This window comes from Cryptomeria japonica, chromosome 3 (genome assembly GCF_030272615.1).
Source record: "Cryptomeria japonica chromosome 3, Sugi_1.0, whole genome shotgun sequence".
Classification (NCBI taxonomy): domain Eukaryota; kingdom Viridiplantae; phylum Streptophyta; class Pinopsida; order Cupressales; family Cupressaceae; genus Cryptomeria; species Cryptomeria japonica.
This window is the reverse complement of record NC_081407.1, coordinates 430,115,617-430,135,937: the sequence shown is the minus strand read 5'-3', so window position 1 is coordinate 430,135,937 and position 20,321 is coordinate 430,115,617. Positions and strand designations below refer to the sequence as shown.

The 20,321-nt window shown below is 36.5% G+C and overlaps 1 protein-coding gene across 1 annotated transcript; it reads left to right on the top strand.

The window, feature by feature from the left end:
- Positions 1-10,042: 10,042 nt before the first annotated feature.
- Positions 10,043-13,279, top strand: LOC131070412 (cytokinin dehydrogenase 9). The gene is made up of 5 exons (XM_058005923.2): positions 10,043-11,635; positions 11,836-11,963; positions 12,055-12,324; positions 12,408-12,670; positions 12,797-13,279. The coding sequence occupies exons 1-5, from the start codon at positions 11,035-11,037 to the stop codon at positions 13,143-13,145; spliced, it is 1,611 nt and encodes a 536-aa protein (XP_057861906.1). The 5' UTR covers positions 10,043-11,034; the 3' UTR covers positions 13,146-13,279.
- The last annotated feature ends 7,042 nt before the right edge of the window (positions 13,280-20,321 follow it).

Genomic DNA, 20,321 nt, shown 5'->3' with positions numbered 1-20,321 from the left:
GGACACAATATGACCCCTATGGACACCATAGGACCCATAACAACCTAATATGGTGTCATAAGAGGTTGTATGTTGTCCCATGACCCCTTAGGGCACAATATGACTCATAACGACACAATTTGGTGTCTTAAGGGGTCATATGGTGTCCTAAGGGGTCGTAGGACATAATATGACTCCTTAGGATACAATATGACTCCTTAGGACACCATAGGACCCATAACGACCCAATATGGTGTCATAAGGGGTCATATGTTGTCCTTAGGGGTCATATGGTGTCCCATGACCCCTTAGGACACAATATGACCCATAATGATACAATTTGGTATCTTAAGAGGTCATATAGTGTCCTAAGGGGTCATAGGACACAATATGACTCCTTAGGACCCATAACGACCCAATATGGTGTCTTACGGGGTCATATGGTGTCCTAAGGGTCTTAGGACATAATATGATCCCTTACGACATCATATGACCCCTAACGACACCATATGGTGTCATAAGGGGTCATATGACCCATAACGACACAATATAGAGTCGTAAAGGGTCATATATGTCCTAAGGGGTCATATGTTGTCTTAAAGGGGTCATATGACACATTATGACCCATAGCGATACAATTTTGTGTCTTAAGGGGTTATATGGTGTCCTAAGGGGTTGTAGGACACAATATGACCCCTTAGGACACCATAGGACCCATAATCTCTCTCTCCCTCTCCCCTAATCTCTCTATCTCTCTCTACCTTCCCTCTCCCTATCTCTCTCTCCCTTCACCCTCTCTCTCTCTCTCTATCTATCTATCTCTTTATATCCCCTGTCTCTCTCCCCTATTCTCTCTCTCTCTCTCTCTCTCTCTCTCTCTCTCTCTCTCTCTCCCCACTCCCCCCTCTCCCTCTCCCTATCCCTAATATCATATACTAATTTATTTATAAATTAATATATTAAAATATTATATATTAATATATTAATAAACAATAGATTAATTATGTGCAAATTTAGTTAGTGAATTTACTTATTAAAATCAGATATCCGATTTTTGTTGTACAATTTTCAAATTTCAAATTTTGGCTCAGGAATGCTTTGGGATTTGGCTTGGAAGTGACAAGCCTAGAAAGTCAATTGAAAAACGTGTTTTTTTAGTATTCCTTGATTTTCCAGACTTTACATTGGTGGCTGACGACTTTTTTGTAGCCAAAATTGATAAAACAAAAAGGGTTTTATAAGGACATTCTCAGCTTTCCAACAATGTAAGGCTTGTCTTATTTCAACTTTAATAAATAATTATTATTTATTTTCTAATTGAATTCTAACAATATTCCTGATTGATAGACTGATTGAAAAACACTCATAACTTTCAAACGGTATAACATTTTTTGAATCCGAAACATGCATCACATCCTATGCTTCGTCTACTATAGGGAAAAATTTTAAAAAATTAAATTTCATAAGGTTTTGACCAAGTTAAGGTGGTCAGATGTAGTCACATCCAGACATGAGTCTAATACTTATATTATAAATATTAGAAAAAAATATTATGATTTTATTGTGATTTGGGTGGTCAGACATACGTCTACTTCTTATCTTTTTCCTAAAATTTTTGTACCACTGCATTGAATTTGAAATTTTCATCAAATAGGATTTTTTTTTTCAAAAAACTAGTAGCTTAGAAACTACATTCAATTTTCTATAGATTCTCTTCTTACATATTTTAAAAATAATGTTCACAACTTATTCAAATTTTCATGTCAAGTTGCATAACTTTGATTTTCTGAAATTTCATTGCCACTTAAGGGCCTGTTTCGGCACACCATGATCCTGCACATACCCATTTGCCCTACTCAAAAACCTCAAAAACCTTTCCTCATCTGGATCAACTGCCGGTAGGTTTTCTTGTTCTGACAGGGCTTCTTCTCCTTCATCTTCACTCACATCTTCGATATATCGGCCTCTTCTCTAGGCTGTCTCCACGACTTGCAACCGGGTTGCTATACCTCGCAACATCTCCATCATAATAGGGTTATTCCCACACGCTCCACCATTCATATCTCCTCTTCGTGCCATCGTTCATGCTAGTCCTCTATAGTTGCAAGTCAGATCTGCAATCTGCCACCCTACAACAAAATTTCAGGACACGCAACCTTCGGAATGAAACTTTGCTCTTATACCACTTGAAGCAATCACCGGTGAAAAGGGACCTCAAAGAGATCAATCCGGACCGGTCAAAAAGAGTAAAAACAATGGAAACACAAATATATGGAGGCAATGCATAACAGATTGTTTTATTTCATGAAAATTGATTACAACCAACTGGTAACAACCGGGTTACAACATACAGACTCACATGCCTAGTAGAACATACAAAATAGGTCACAATCGGGACCTTGAATTTTGAGATCTATCTTCTATGTACAATCTAGCCACTTCATTCTCTGATTGATTACATTCTAATGCACAATTACAATTATATATACTGATCCAAAGGATCCAGTCGACCCAAAAATGATCAAAACCCGAAGAACAAGACCTAACGTGTAAAATAAACAAAGTCGGCCTCCGCCAAGAGATTCCTCCGAAAAATCCAAAGGATGAAACGTAGATCGCAGGAAAAGGTCGACCACATGCCAAGGAACATTAGAATCAATGCCCAAGGCTCCACAAGCTTTGGAAGGGGTTCCGGTAGATCACCAAAATAGGTCCAGGCAACTGGTAATAAGAACTGTCAATCAGTAACAGGAAACTGTCAAGGAAACCGATAGCAATATCTTGCCAGAAAATTATCCAAATGCGATGCGGTCTAGAAACAAGAAAGATGATCAAGTCTTCAAGTGGAATCCAACTCCACAAGATCTGGTGAGCCAAAACAGGAACACACAGAAAGGAAAACTGAAATTGCAAACAGAAAGCAAAACAAAAACAAAATATTTTTGGCTGATGCAAGATTGCTATGAACCGGGGATGCTCCTACAACAATTAGCTATGCTAGATAGCCCACTTAATGTTATAATTATGTTCTAGTGCATGTGGTTCGTGATTATTTTTATCATATGTGATGTTGTTAGAAAGCATCTACGATATGCTTTTGAGGTTTTTTGCTTAGGAACATAATCTACCCTCTATTACACTAGCATGATGGTTGGTTGTACATTCTACCACAGTTGAGAGTTATGGCATGTGGTTTGGAAGTTAAGTAAGTATACATATGAAATATCACATAAAAGATCTTTAGTGGCTAAGCTTCAATTTAGAGAAAGTTTGAAGTGATAAAGTATTCATTGTTCTTGTTGGTCGACTAGGTTGATATTCCGATGTGATGCACCAGAGGATAGTAACATGTGCCAACCATAAGTAACATGTTGATGTACATTGGGACTAGTGGAATGTGTATTGGGTAACACATAGCGTGTCCCTTCTTCTAAAGTAGCATGTGGGCTTTTGGATCAAGCCTATTACAGGTTTGGTATAAGTTTTATTCTTGTGGCTGACTTGCAAATGCATTAATCTTGTTCTAGGCTGACATGTGAATGCAATTGTAATATATTTATATGTATAGTTGATCAAGGTTCATTCTTAGAGTAGTTCTTTTATGCATATCTAAAAGGTATTGTTGATGTGCGAGTAGGTGGGTGATGCTGTGTGAGTAGTATCTCAATCATTGTATGGTTACATCTGAAGTTCATATGCATCGCGAGAGGAAGTGGAAGTTGATTAGGTCAAAAGGAAGCTGTCTATTTAGCCTTGAAGGTCCACATTTCATATCTCTTGTATCTTGTCAAGATTTGTGTCTCACATATTGAGTTGGTGCTCAAATTTTGGAGTAGGGGATTGGTGTCTCTTATAGGTTGGAGACTACAAATGTAATTGGGGATTTGTGTCTCGGGTAGGTTGATGCTTACTTCATATTGTAAATTTCTTATTATATTCCTATTTCTTATGAGGTTTTATTTGGACAGTATATCCAAGTAGCTACTCACTGTGGTTTTTCCCATTTGGATTTTCACATAAAAATGGTGTTCATTGCTGTAGATGTGTGTGTTCGTTGATAAATTGCTTTATCATTAAGGAAAAAATACTAAATGCTTCTTTGATGAATAAGGTTTGATGCTTGGAGAAGTTGTTAATGATAATTAATGTTCAATCATGTTGAAATTGACATATATCGATTCATCCCCCTCAATATATCAATGCTCTTAACAACTTGTACTTTAGTTTTTCTTTATAGACTCACTACATGTTGATGTTTATAATTCAGTTCTAAGCTTGTTGTCTTAACTAGGTTTATATTATTATTAAAATTCAAGGTTTTAAATGCATAGAAAACATTTTTTTTCTCCAAAATAATAGATCTTATAGCTTTCAAATCAAAAGTCCACAAGATAGCTGGGTTTATAATAAAAAAATCTTAAAATTCATAGGATGTGGGCTTGTAGCACATCCTTACTTTTAATGAAGCCATTATATTTATTTTCATTATTCACTTTATTTAGTAATCCTCATTAAGAATCACCTGATGATAATTAACAAATTGAGATCAATGGTTTCAAAGCATCAAGAGGACGCTAATGAATTGGGTAATTTACCCACTCAATGGGTTGAGACTACTAATGTTATGATGCATCACCTTAAGAGTGGACCTCTCTTAGGTAACACCCAAGATGTTTACAAACAAAATAAAACTTGGTCAACTTTTCAAAGTACACATGCCAACATTTCATTGGCTCTACATAGTTCCATATTACATTTATAGTTTTACCCATTCAACTAATGGGATTGAAAAACACAATGTCTCCTTTCTCTCAAATTAAAATTCATAAGTTAGCACTTTTGGTCATTTCACCTTGGTGGTGATACATAGATTTTCTATGGCCAAAATTGGTAATCTGTACATGGTTACCAATAATAAGACAATGAAGCTAGGGGACTGCATATGAACAATCAACATTGGAATATAATATAAAGAGAATATTTTACACAAAGGTAGGCCAAACACATTCAAGACTTAAAATAATTAATCCCACCATGGGAAATAAAACCGATAATATCAAATGCAAAGTCAAGACTAATGAATAGGGAAACTCACTATGTAAGATAGAACAAAACTAAAACTAGACCCAATATGAATAATGCAACCAAAAAGTAGACCTAACATATATATGGGTCTACATAAGCATAAGAAAATTTCTCAAGCTCATGTTGACAAGACTAAATAAATATCATGAACAAATACTTAAAAGACAAAGAGGTTGTAGGAACACTCATAATTAGAACCAAAATTAAGAACTTGTACGCTACTTGACGTTGAAGAGGGGGTCCACCCACTTTAGAAAGAAATGGGACGTGTTTAGTTTACTCATATTTGATCTTGTCTCAGATTTTAAATTTGATTTGTCTACTTATCTTTTTAAAGTACATGTTTTTTTGTTTTAAATTTCTCATTGCAATCAATACTCTATCCTTAATTTGTACTAAACGTTATCTTCAATATTATTATCTTTATAACTATTATAAGTAATAATCACACATTAATTTCCGTTTCTATTTCATTATAAAAACGAAATCAAACTATTATTATTATTATATAATAATTTTGATAGATAGTGGTATTGAAGATAAAATATGTTAAGAAGACAATTTCATAACGTCATTGACATAAAATGTACTGAAAGGCAAATAGTGGAACACAAATCTTTAGAAGGGGAGTGAGGAAAGGGTTAGTTTAGACAATGATGGCAAGAATAAGCACAGGTAAAAACAACCTGCGGGAACAAACAAGGCAACTTTCCTTAGTTTTAGGGTTTAGTTGGAGGAAAGAAAGGTATGGCAAAAGAGAGAAGACGGCATATTGAAGAGATGAGATGAGATGAGATGATATCGTTGTACGTGAGGAAGGAGGCAGAGAACATAGGGAACACCCCTATTTTGTGGGGCATTTATCTGCCGGCAGGTGGGGACCAGTGCAGATTGATTGGGAGATAAGAGAAGACGGGGCTTCCTCTGCCTCTGCCACTGACGGTGCCCTTGCTGTGGGGCTAGGGTTGACGACCAGGCCTTCAATCTCACGACAGCAAACTTTATGGCACCAATTCAGTTGGCAGGCTGAAAAGAAAGATTTTTATGAGTTTAAAGTATAAGTTGATAATGATATAGTTCATGGTTAAATTGTGGTGTTTGTGATTCTGGTTGTGAGGATAAAATTCTGGTATGTTATTTCACCAGTTCATAGTCATGAGGATAGAAGATTGAGAGATAAGAGAAGGAGGTGTGGCTCTACCTCTACCTTTATTTCTATCATTGACGATGGTTGTGGTGTGGGGGTGATATAGTGTGATAGTTAAATCATGATGTTTGTGATTCTTGTCGTAAAGATTCAAATTCTTACTGGTTATTGAGGATTAAGTCTTTGTATGTGACTTCACCGATTTATAGCTACAAATAAAGATGACTGCGAGATAAGAGGAGGTGTGGTTCTGCCTCTACCATTGACGATGTCTACGATGTGGAGGTGATGACCGTGGCTTCAATCTAACTACAAGAAGCTTTACAGTAGCAATTCATTTGATAGGCAAGAAGAAAGAATTATATGAGTTTAAAGCAATAATGAGAGTGTAATGGTTAAATCATGGTGTTTGTGATTCTTGTCAATGAGAGTGTGATGGTTACATCGTAGTGTTTGTGGTTCTTGTCATCGAGATTCAAATTCTTACTAGTTGTTGAGGATTAAGTCCCGAGTTGTTGGATTAAGTTTTTGTATGTGACTTTTTTCATAGCTACAAGGACAAATTATTGAGAGATAAGAAAAGAAAGGGTGAGTTTGCCTCTACCACTGACAATGTTTGTAGTGTGAGGGTGACGAGCAAAGCTTCAATTTGATGACAAGAAGCTTTATAGTAGCAGTTCAGTTGATAGGTGAAAGAAAGATTTATACGAGTTTAAAGCACAAGTTGATAATGATATAGTGTGATGGTTAAATCGTGTTGTTTGTGATTCTTGTCATCAAGATTTAAATTCTTAGAGGATTTTGTAGATAAAGTGTCTGTCTATAACCTCACTCGTTCATAGCTACAAGGACAAATGATTGAGAGTAGCAATTCAGTTGATAGACAAGAAGAAATTTTTATGAGTAAAAAGCATAAATGAATAATGATATAATCTTAAGGTTAAATCATTGTGTTTGTGATTCTTGTCATCAAGATTCAAATTCTTAGTTGATTTTGAAGATGAACTGCTTGAATGTGACTTTACTTGTTCATAGATACGAGGATAGATGATTGAGAGTAGTAATTCAGTTGATAGGCAAGAGGAAAGTTTTAAGTGCAAGTTAATAATGATATAGTCCAATAATTGAATCGTGATGTTTGTGATTTTTGTCATCAAGATTTAGACTCTTATGAAATGTTATTGTTGATTGTTCATGTTGAAAATAACATCCCCACATGTAACCTCATTGATCTGACACTTGTTCATAGCTATGAGGATAGATGATTGAGAGTAGCAATTCAGTTGATAGTCAAGAAGAAAGTTTTAAGTGCAAGTTAATAATGATATAGTCTGATGATTAAATCATGATATTTGTGATTCTTGTCATCAAGATTTAAATTCGTATGAAATGTTATTGTTGAATATTCATGTTGAAAATAACATCCCCACATGTAACCTCAGAGATCGGATCATATAAATACATACATATTGTTGACAGGGGGTGTAGCGTCAAGTTTAGGGGCGAAGCAGAGAGGTGAGAAGGATGGAACACCTAACGAAGGGCGGCCGCAGTGTGTGTCACACGTGACGGAGAGAGGAGATTGAGGGTGCACCCACGTGAAGCCTTGTGGCTCGCAACCCCATAAGGATCTCCAAATCTTGGCATTTCATATTGTCTGGGCCCTTTTTCTACTTCTATTGGTCCCGACCATACGAGTCTTGGGCATCAATTGCATGGCATGGATGATGATAATAGGATATATAGTACAGTTTTACAGGTGATGTGGGGCAGCCGCCACCAGTCGCCCTCGCCTTTCTTCTTCTCTTCTCTTCCTCACTCGCTTGCAGACTGGGGAGGCCTTTTGCAGAAAAACTCGTGAAATTGAATTTGGCCCCACTCTAACCCCAATTCGGGGACCAAGGTCACTCATTGAATTTGACGCCATCCACCGCAGTTTGCCTCATTCTCAATGCTCTTGCTGCCTCTAATAATCTCCCTAGATATGACATTCCCCTCAAAAAAGATTATTTGTTATCCAACCATCTGTTTCACCACAGATCTGGTCAGAACATTTCGTCTCGTAGGTCCCGAATCTTTCGGGCTTAAGCTTAACAATTAGCTTTCCTACTTAATGTCTACCAGGGGTTTAACTTTTGGATTTGCTGACAAAAAGTTTGATGATGTGTTTTGTTTAATAATTTTATAATTAGTTTCATTATTATAGTAAGTTTTACATCAAGTACTGTTCCTCTTTGTCAATTGAAGAGATTCAGGAAAGATTTGGATGAAGATGGATTATGTATTGTTGGTTGAACGTTTAAATTGACATTGATTTTTTGGTTAGGGAATGTATCTATCTATAGAACATCAACTCTAGTCGTAAGGGCGAATATAAGTTGGGAGGGGAGGTAAGGCAGAAAGCCAGAGGAACACAATAGACAAAAGCTGGTTTGGAGATGCGAATCTGACAATGGGCCATCCATTTTCTTTTAGGATTTTTTCACTGCCTATTTCACATCTAAGATGGTGTGAGGTATTTCTCAATTGAACTATATGAATCTTGGCTCTACATGATATATTTGTCTTTATGTGAACATTTTGTCGATGATCATAAATGAGTTTAAATTTGTTGAGATAATGTCTCTACCTATTGACTATTTGAACGGAATGTATTTATCTATAGAATATAAACTCTATGATAGGGGAGATATAAGCTAGGAGGGGAGGCAAGGCACAAAGACATAGGAGCACAATAGACAAAAGCTGGTAACTCTTTCGGAGGTGGGGATTTGACAATGAGCCGTGCAAAAGATACAAATTCTTGCTATCCATTATTCTCTAGGCTTTTTTTACTGTCTATTCCACATCTAAGATGACGTGAGCTAGTTCTCAATTGAACATAGATACGAATCTTGGCTGACATGTTTGTCTTTATCTAATATTTTGTTGATAATCATAAATAGATTTAACTTTGTTAAGATAATATCTCTTTTTCTACCTGTTGGCACTTTATCATATAATAAGATCAAATTCAATTATTTTAATCATTTACAAAAATATGCAGGCTGGTCAGTGGATTTTTGGTAAAACAGAATGCACAGTGGTTCATTTGACATCCGCCTCATTACCATGCTTAACATATTTATTGTTTAGTGGACAAATCCAGTTTCCCTTACTGTACTAAGTTTGTTTATCTAATGATCATACTAGATATAATGAGTGCTTATGTCATAATTCATTGTGACATTCCTGGGTATTAATAATAGAAGCACGTCTTAACCAATTTCTTTGAGGTTTAGTCTGATCATCAGCGATAAGATTAATGAAGAAAGGTTTAGAGAAAGACAAACTTATAATTTACTACTATTTTTCCAGATAAACAATAATTGAAAGTTCATCCTACAAATCTTCTCACATTTATAATATGAGAAAGAAAGCCATCAAAACTTTCAAACTATCAATATCACAACTCATTAACTCGACCAAATTTGAGGCGTCACGCCTTCAACGTTTTCATATGTTTACACTGTAACATAAAGTGATTTTGTTTTATGTATATCTTGTTGGTGGTAAGCACTGTAAAAGTCAAGCCACATGGGAGGTGATGACCATGGAAAAAGCTTAGAAACTTTGAAAGAGGCCATAACACAAGATAATTGCAGACAATTTGAGGCCATAACCTTGGAGTAAGGATTACGTCATTGAGAAAAAAGTTCAAAAGGGATGAGGAGAGGAGAGGAGATATTTGGGTGGTGGGGGAAACATTTAATAAACCGTTGATTTGGCCGTCACCCACCTGGGCAGGAGGAAGTTTTCATGCACGGGAAGAGGGTGTGGTTGGAAGGGGACTGTTGGGGACAATTTGTCTCATATATTAGCCATCTTCCCACACCATCCCACGTGAAGTCCTTGGCCATGTAAACATCGGCCATAGCTGCAGCCTCTCCCTAATTTAGGGCAATACCCATCTCTTGCCCCACCTTTTCTCTTCTCGCCGATTCAGATGCTCATATTTAAAGCTGTTGACTTTTTCCTCTGTACAATCTAAAGAGACTTGTCTTTTAGATAATTTTTGATTCCTGTGGATTGCTACTTGGCTTTCTATATATAGCTCTTACAAGTTCAGCTCATCAAGTCAGTCTTCCTTCCCTTACCCACAATCTATTACCATTAATCCGGATGCTCAACTTCTCTTCTTCTTCATATTCATGAAGTACTTGGGATTCATTTCCTCCTTGTTATCATGATCTGAGATGAGCTTAATAAATTTCTCCCTCAGTGGTAAACTCCAAGAAAGCAATAATTTGCATCAATCTGAATGCAGATTTTAAAAAGCAGGGCTCTTTGCCCAAAAGAGGAGAAAAACCCCCACTGACGTCGTCGGTGGCAGTGTAAGAAGATATTCGTTGTGGAGATACTATACTATATTCGATAACAAGCAGCTTCGAAATCGAGAAAAAGGAGTGCAAAGAGGCAGAGATACTCCTGTTTGAGAATCTGGAATCTGGGCACTTGTTCTCAAACGCGTCGACAATTCATTACTCCCCATGCCCCTTTGTGCATGTATACCCCCTAGTGTGTCTGCTTTCTTTCCTTGGCAAAACAAGAGAGAAGAGAAAGATTGGTGCATGTAGTTTCTGGATTGATATTTTGTATGGAGTTTTTGGATTAGAATTATTTTTGCATGGAGTTTTCAGATTAGACTTGTTTTTGCATGCAGTTTTTGGATTAGATTTGTTTGTTGCATGGAATTATTATTAGATTCAATTGTATAAGCTTTTGTTTTGTATCAATATTTCGGATCAATATCTATCAAGATATTAGAGAACCAAAAGAGAAGAATGTCGAACCAAGTGGACGTGTTGAATGAAGGCAAATCAAAGTTGCTGCTGGCGAAACTATCATTACAAAACAACGAGGTTGCTGCTGCCATGGGCTTGGCGCTGGATCTGAAGTTATTATGGCCCCCTCCATGCTGCGGGCGTATTGATACCTACAATACCCACCTGGCCGGCAGCGACTTTGGAAACTTGAAGCATTTCTCTCCTGCTGCTGTGCTATATCCTGGCTCTGTGAGAGATATAGAAAATCTCGTGAAGTGGGTATATAAATTGAGCCCATATTATAAGCTCACGGTTGCTGCAAGAGGGCATGGCCATTCAATACATGGGCAAGCTCAGGCACCAAACGGAGTGGTGATAGACATGGGATCTTTGAGAGGCATCGACGTGCACAAACATGAGTTGTATGCAGATGTGAGTGGAGGAGAGCTGTGGATCGACGTGTTGCATGCAACGCTAAAGGAAGGCGTGGCTCCAAGGTCCTTCACGGACTATCTCTACTTATCAGTCGGAGGAACGCTGTCTAATGCTGGAATAAGTGGCCAGGCTTTTCAACATGGCCCCCAGATCAGCAACGTCCTCCAGCTCGATGTCGTCACAGGTAATTAATTGGATTTAATTGGATTCGATTGTATGTATTTTTTTTCATCAATATTTCGAATCATATTTTATGATTAATGATATACAATTAAATCCATGCAGAAACTCAAATCACATCTCACATACATTTCACTTTCTATTTCACTTTCTTAGCTGCATATTCATAATTAACTAAAGCTCATGGTCTGATGGGCATGGCAGGGAAAGGCGACCTATTCAACTGTTCTAGAGAGAAGAATGCCGAGCTTTTCCATGCAGCGCTGGGAGGTCTTGGCCAGTTTGGGATAATAACCAAGGCCAGGATTCAACTAGAACCTGCGCCGCAAAGGGTGAGTGCCAATTTTAAACTCATTGGAATTCATTGTAGATCTCTATAACTTAAAGAGAAATTAATTAGTCGCTGTTTTTCTTGGTCAATAGGTGAGGTGGATCAGAGTTCTCTACTCAGATTTTGAAGCCTTCACTAGAGACCAAGAATATCTGATATCTCAACCCAAGAAGAGCACTTTCGACTACGTCGAAGGGTTTGTGATTGTGAACAACGAAGGTCTGCTCAGTAATTGGAGGTCTTCCTTCTTCTCCCCTCAAAATCCTGTCAAGGTCTCCACCCTCAATACAAAAGGTCGGGTCCTCTATTGCTTGGAGATGACAAAGAACTATGACGAGCAATATGCATTTCTTGTTGATGAGGTATATAATTAATGCAAATCATACTCTATAATCCATATCCTATTTTTTACTGTCTGCACACTATAACTTATTTAGATTCTCAGGAGGTAGAGGCTATGTTGGCACCTCTGAATTATATCCCTGCCTCGGTATTCACGACCGACCTTGGATATCTGGAGTTTCTTGATCGGGTTCACACTGCAGAGCTCAAACTTCGATCAAAAGGCATGTGGGACGTGCCTCATCCATGGCTGAATTTGCTCATACCCAGAAGCAAGATTGCTGAGTTCGACTCTGCTGTATTTAAAGGTATCCTAAGGAACATTTCCAGTGGCCCCATTCTCGTCTACCCACTGAATAGGAACAGGTAGGTGGTCTCTACCATCAACCTTGATATATATGCATATACCTAACCACGTCTGCTTTCTTTTGCTAGATTTTTCTTAACTATAATAAATTCTGATTATAGATATTTTTAATGATGGTACTGTAGGTGGGATGAAAGGACTTCGGCAGTTATCCCCGATGACGACATATTTTACCTCGTTGGACTCCTCCGTTCGGCATTCCACTCTTCTTCTTCTCCGGGGAACAGTTTAGACGAACTGATTGACCAAAACGAGAGGATTCTGCGTTTCTGCAGGGAATCAGGAATAGGCGAGAAGCAGTATCTTCCTCATTACACAACAGAAGCTGATTGGAAAGTTCATTTCGGTGCAAAATGGCCCAAATTTGTTCAAATGAAGGCTTTATATGATCCCAGTGCCATTTTATCCCCGGGCCAGCAGATTTTCATGGACCCCGATCTCTCTACTCTTCACTACCATTCTCCTGAACTATAGATAGAATCTGCACATTCTCATAGTTTGTAAATCCACATTCATCCAGAGCAGAGCTCTTTATTTGTACATATACAACATTAGTATGTATATATGATTATGATCATCCCAACAAAAGAAGAAATGAAGTTGTCTGATCCATATCGTTATTGTTGAGTTTTTCCTGGGTTAGTTTAGGATTTCTATCTAGGACTTTTAATTTGGTTATCCTTGATTCAAGTGTGACGTACTTTCAACACCTCCTAAGACATTCTATGAAATGAAGTATTATACATAGCATTATTGTTGAGCTTTTCATCCATTAGTTAGGGTTCGAATTTAGGATTTTCTTTTGTTCTTATAGTATTCTACTAGTCCATTCTTGGTCTGAGTGTGGTTTATTGTTAATAGATCTTTAAAACATTCTAGATAATGCTTGGGGTTCTTAATCTGGACTTGTTTCTGATATCATGTTGAGCTTTTCATGAATCAGTTAGGATTCAAATCTTGGACCTTCTATATGTTATTGGGGCGCTCTGCAATTGAGCTACCAACTTTTTTAGGACCAGTCCATTCTAAGCCTGAATGTGACTTATTCACAACACTTCCTTAATGCTTGGAATTCCCACTCTGATTTGAATTTGATAACATGTGAACTTTTGATGGACCACTTAGAATTCAAATGTAGGACCTTCCATTTACTGATAGAATGCTCTACCACTAAACTACTGACACTTTTCTTCTACCACTGAACTACTGACACTTTTAAGACCAATCCATCTTTGATTTGAATACCATCCATTATTCTGAACGGAAAAGAGACCCACAACTCAAAAAGCTTCAAAATTTGTAGAATATGTATTGTATTTTATTCCAGAAATCAACATCATAGTTTGTCTTTTGGTGGTCTGAGCTGTGAGTTTCATCACTTTCAAGGAAGATCGGGACTGCGACGGGAGCGTCGGCTATGGAAGTATATGACCAAATGTCACAGCCCAACTGGGTGAGCATTTAAAGAGCAGAATGATGAAAAATAACGCGTCATGAACGAAATCGGAATCCAACTCACTCAGATTGTATGACTAAGTGCAACCACCATGTCATCCCCAACGTTTTCGAAGCCGACACTTCCACTGCGTTCCCATTTGAGTAATTAACAAGAAACCAAAACTTAAAAAAGGAAATCTACTTTGCCGTATCTTTCCTCTCTTGTCTGTGTCGATAACGGTAGATTTAGAGTTATGCACTATGATTATCCATAGCACTTGACTCTGAATCCTCCATGACACGACACCAGGCAGAGCTCACATCACCCATAATATTTAAAGAATTCCATGAAAACCTCTGTATCTCAATGAGGCCTGCAAAAGAACTAGTGTTTGAATATGCTTCCCATTTGGGTCTTTTCATTGCCAAATGTTGTTCTGGCAAAGGTGGATAAAATTCAAAGAAGATGAGAGTCTCATGTCTAATCCAGTTAAAGTTTTGAGGCACAAATTGTCGGACATGAACTACCAGTTGGACTGACTAGAAAGAAAGAGTACATAGAATAGGTAGTAAGGCATTTTAATTATGCGTTCTATCATACAAATTCCTTCCCTGGTGGCCTTCTCAACGTGGCTTTCTCATGATGCTTTTTCTTAATCAATCAAGGCTGGAAGACATTATTGTGAGCCCATCTTACCATTTACTCTTTACCATAGGAGAAAAATGGGTGACCAGCCCCACTCTTAACATCATTATTGGGAGTCCACCAACCATTTTCTCTTACATTTGTCTCGTACTGAGTCAGTGCTGAATTATTTGAGTGTTTTGTCCTCAAAATGAAACCCACTACAAGATTTCACCCCAACTACAAAATGTTTCCCTACGACTTGACCTCGTGTTCGGAAGCAACACGCAAATATTGACATTTTCTCCATCTGGTCTTGGTCTTACTAGACATGGTCCCTCAATGCCATGTGACACAGGTTAAATCACACCGTAACTTGTTTCAACTTTTTTTGCTAAACACAACATAAAAGCATATTTAGAGCAATAGACTAAACCTTGGTACCTACGATTATACCTAAATTAAGAATCGAGGTTGCCAGTGAAATTGAAAATGAGATGGTTATGGTTATGGAAACATTCTAGCTTCATTCTAGGGAAATTTTGACTCAAAAAATGGATAGATAGTAGGTATTTTTCAAAGAGCAAGAGCTAGGATTGTGATCTTTATGAGTGAGAGTCAATCCATATTCTATAATGAGAATAAAATAAAGGAATACATTTAGTAGATGTATAGGTTGGACCCATTCATTTCCCTCTACAACAATTCTTTTCAATCATTAGAATTTTTCTTTTATCTAGTTGCTTGATCATATGGAATAGTTTAGATTTTGTAGCTTAGCTTTGTTTTGGAAGATCTTAAATAGTAGCTATTGGAGTCAATGCATTGACTATTTATGTGGGACCAGGTCTTAGACATTATCAGCTAGTATGTTAACTCCAATGTACCAATTATTTATTGTGAAACCTTTTTTTTACCACTTTTGGATAGATGGTGGTTAAGTTTATTATGTTTAACCTAGGATTAACAATCAAAATCCAAATTCTAAAATTGAATCAACACTATCTGTTCCACAATGAGGCAATGGGAATAAAACAAAGGAATACATTTAGTAGATGAATGAGTTTCTACAATTATTCCTTTCAATCATTAGAATTTTCCCTTTATTAGGTTGCATGACCATATGGAATAGATTAAAGGTTGTACTAGTATGTTTGTGGGCTAAAATATAGGAGTACTAATTGAATGCTAATGTGTTGAAGGCTGACACAATATTGGATAATAAAAATATATACTTTAGAAGGTTACAAATGTGTTGTATGCTAGAAGTCTAATGCATTTCAGGTTAACATGATGATGAGAAATGGATTGCAACTATGTAAGTGCCACTTAATATGGTGGAGTAACATTTAGTGTAATGCCATTCTGGTAAATGTAACTTGGAGACATGTGTTGACCTGGGATAATAATCAGCATTAATAGAAATATACAAAACTATTCAAATTCAACTCAAAAGTACAAATCTAGAAATGAGAGGCATAAAGGAAGTTGTGTTTAAAATATGGGCTTGAAATAGTTAGACTATAAAGCTAGGCATTGTACTCCAAATAGGTGTCTTGCAAGTTGAGGCTTTGAATCTTAGACCAAGAGGTTCTACAATTTTCTCTTTCCAAAATTTAGCCAAAAAGCATAGGAGTATGGAGTTAATTGAATTAGTCCCGAGGTTTTAGCATGGTTGAAGTTTGGAACCATGTGTCTCAGTCTGCACTGCACAATTCTATCACTTTCAATTATCAGATATGTAACCTGCACATAGAAAGGAGGGAAAATGTTGTGTTTTATACCTGGGCTTTCCTAAGTCAAGCCCTCTATTGGTGTTTCCACCTCCACTAGAACTATGTCGATGAGAAAGAGAGCTTACCTCTAGTGGCATAGAGGTTGAATGTGAAATGAAATATGGAATTAACAAGATTATACCTTAGGATTGATAATGGTGGTGATGTAATGCTCTTTAGATAAGTCGTCCAAGTGTTGATGCAATAACATGATAAATCATAACAAAATCCATCATTAAGACATACTCAAAGATAAGTTGATGTAGTTTGATGCTCCCTGTACTCGAATATTCTCTTCAATGAAACTTGTGGATTATAAAAGATGATCAAATGAATTAGAGATGATGCCTTTATATAGGGTTCTCTAGGTATTTTCACTTTTAGGACCGCAATAGTCGTATCAAAATATCAAGATTATATTATAAATGGTGAGAACCAATGTTTTGACATGTTTAAATTTGGGTTGCTTTTGGGGGCATTACAGAGCTAGGTGCCATAGTCCACCTAAAAGGGGATAAAATACAAGTGGTTGTAGATTGCACAAGCTGAGAACATAGGATTAGGTCACCTCATGAGCATATGATGATTTGGATGAGATAATGCCAAAAATAGGTTGAAAATGACCTAGAAGGAGGCACACTAAAGCAAGGGCCCAAAAAAGAGTATGAAATTGTAAGGGGGTTACAATTTACAACACTGCAATAACTAATTTTATTATGTTTCAATTTATTGATGACTGATATATTAGTTAATTATAAATTGCAGATGTAATTATGAACTTATGATGTTTTGAGATATTAAAATTAATGTTAAAATGAAATGATAATATCTTTTAGATTAGTGAAATGAAATAAAGTTATATATTTGATAGTTGACCCCATTGGGTAAATCTTCTATGCTAAATGACTATTATGAATGTGCACATGTACACTTGATGTTTGTGGAGTGATTACATGCATATGTTATATATTCATTTAGCATCATAGGTTTGATATATACCCCAATGGTGGTTATATGAGAGATGTCACATTGGTTGTAACCATTTAGCCTTGACTCCTTATATTCTATTCGAGTATGATTCCTCATTATTGTGTTAAATGATTAAACCTTGGATACCATGGTTGGTAGCATTCCAAAAACCTTAACTCCTATGTGGACTTCCCATAAAGAGTGTTTTGGTGCTAATTTATGTTTCTTGTGAATTAAAGTTTAAAAGTGAGTTTTTATAGTTAAAAGGCAACTTTTCATAATTTAATGCTAAAATAGGTTTATATGGATTTTAATGAAAGATTAAACATTGTATGCAAACAAATATGTTTTAAATGTCTATTTTGGGTCCAAGGGTGACATTGGGAATTGAAAAGGAGACATTTAATTATTATTTTGTGAAATGTTGGGAAATGAGAGTTCATTAGCTTAAACATGCAAACTAGGAATCATTTCCACACTAATTTTGATTGGGGAACAATCAATTAGGCTCAACTTTAGTCCCTTTAAGAGAGTTTCAAGACACTGTTGATCAATTATTCCCTTATTGCATGAATGACTGGAATGATTAGATAAGAAATGATGCAAGAACTAGGTTAAATGTGTAAAATGACAAGATTCAACACAATAGATCAAAATAGATCAAAAGTAAAAATAGAACTATAGATTCAGAATTGAGATATAGAAAGGACCTTGTCATTGAAATTTGAGCCTAAATTGTCAGTCAAGTGTGCTAGGTGCCCTAGACCTGGAGGTGCTTGTGTCAACTAAAACTTTGAGTTCTAGATCAGATGCTTTGCAAACAACTCCTTCCAAAATTTAGTCAAAAAGTGTCAATCACATGTGCAAATCGGCATAGACTGTGAGTTTTTTTTTAATTTGAAATATGAAAAGGTATGTCTCAATCTTCTCTCTATGACTCTACAACTTTCAATTGTCATATTTGAAACATGCATATAAAAAAGAGGGAAAATGTTGCGTTATATAGGAGTTTTCCTAAGTCAAACCCTGGGTAGGAATTAACTGATGGTATGATGAAAGAATAAGTATCCAGTAGAATACTGAGAGGGGGGGGGGGTGAATCAGTATATTGAAAAACTGATACAAAAATCCCAACTCAAACTCAGTCAAGCAAAGTAAACATATCTCAGTCAAGATCAATATTCTTAGGAATACTTAACATTAACCAGTTTAACTGTTATGGCAACTTTTAATAGTAAACACCTTCAATCTTGTAAACATCAACAATGCTTATTCTTAATCAACATATTCATCTCTCAATGCTTCTACTTAACATGCCTTATCAGAAGTAAACCAAATCAACAAATAAGATCACAGCCACAAAAGCATTCACCACTTGACACAAATGTTTATACGTGGAAAACCTAAATAGGTAAAAACCATGGTGAGATGGGACTCACAAGGATAGCTATCTGAACTCTTTTGAAGTTCGCCCTGTTAGGAGCCAAAGCCTATTAGATCTTTACAATAAGTCTTGTTAAGAACTAATTCCAGTTAGAAATCACCTGGTTAAGGGATTTACAAATATGCCTTGTTAGAAGCACAATACCCTGTTATGAGTAACCTCGCTGGAGGATTTAAGAATCCAAGCTAATGGACCACCTTGTTAGAGGATTTAATGAGTAACCAAGCTTGTTAGAGCTTACTCGGTTAAGGGATTTTACTTCTGCTGTAATTGTTAGAAAACAACAGGTTTTCTTGATCTATCTGAGTAGCACTACATTTGCTTGATCAGATCCTTATAAGCTTCAATCCTTCACTCAAAGTGCAAATCCATTCACTGGTTGGGCAACCACATACTCAATAGGTTTTCTACCAATCTTTCCAACAACCTTTACAAACAACTTCATCGACCTTAAATACAAATCAATTAGGTTGGTAACACAACAAAAACCTAATTCTCATCATTGAGATTACAAACAAGTCAGTTCAATCTTGACCGTTAGAAATCATGTCAATCTCTTCACATTCTTCAAGATAATTCCAACCACTCCATGATCACCGCTCCATTGGACTTTTTAAATCATCACACGCTGTGTATTAAATGCAATCCACTTTGCTGCTTCCCTAGACAATAAGCAAACACGCCAAAGCAATTTGAATTTATCCTCATACAATGATCACACGTATCTCCATCATTACCACTCATCAGATAATAAACCAACAAACTTGATCGGTTAGGGTTTAACAGCTGATAGGGTTTACCAGTTACATTACATAGAAAGGTTTAACCCTTTACACCGGTTCACCGGTTCAACTCACAAACTTTACATACTAGTTACAATATCATCTACAACTCTCTTCTTACCGGTTACTAGCCAATATTAAAAACAACAATATCAACAATAACATGAATATCTTTTACCGGTTCAATTGACATCAATGACAACATATCATTAATGCAATCTCTATGCAAAATGCCAATAAACTCAAAATGCCAACATTAACCTCCACTACAACTATGATATGATGTAAGAGAGCTTGTAGGGTAGAGGATGAAAAACTTAAGGAAATGTTGAGTTTCAACAAATGATATTTTTTTTATGAACTTCTTACCTTGAAGCCTCACAAAAGGTTGATGTTTCTTGATAGGAGTTAATGCATGCCTTCATTTATGCAGTAACACATAAATTTGATCATGATTATTGAACTTGAATGCTTTGATAATTCTTCACTTCAAATCTCTGTTCTAATACCTTGAATACTCTTGACTGTCTTACTCAATTGGAAATCACTTGATGTGAAGAGATAAGGAGATGCTCAAATGAGGGGAGGGGGGGGGGGGAGGGGAGGGGATATGTATTT

Coding starts and splice junctions, on each gene's coding strand:
- LOC131070412 (XM_058005923.2), top strand. CDS start 11,035: ATGTCGAACCAAGTGGACGTGTTGAATGAAGGCAAATCAAAGTTGCTG. Junction 11,964..12,054: donor TAGAACCTGCGCCGCAAAGG/GTGAGTGCCAAT, acceptor CTTGGTCAATAG/GTGAGGTGGATCAGAGTTCT. Junction 12,325..12,407: donor ATGCATTTCTTGTTGATGAG/GTATATAATTAA, acceptor TTAGATTCTCAG/GAGGTAGAGGCTATGTTGGC.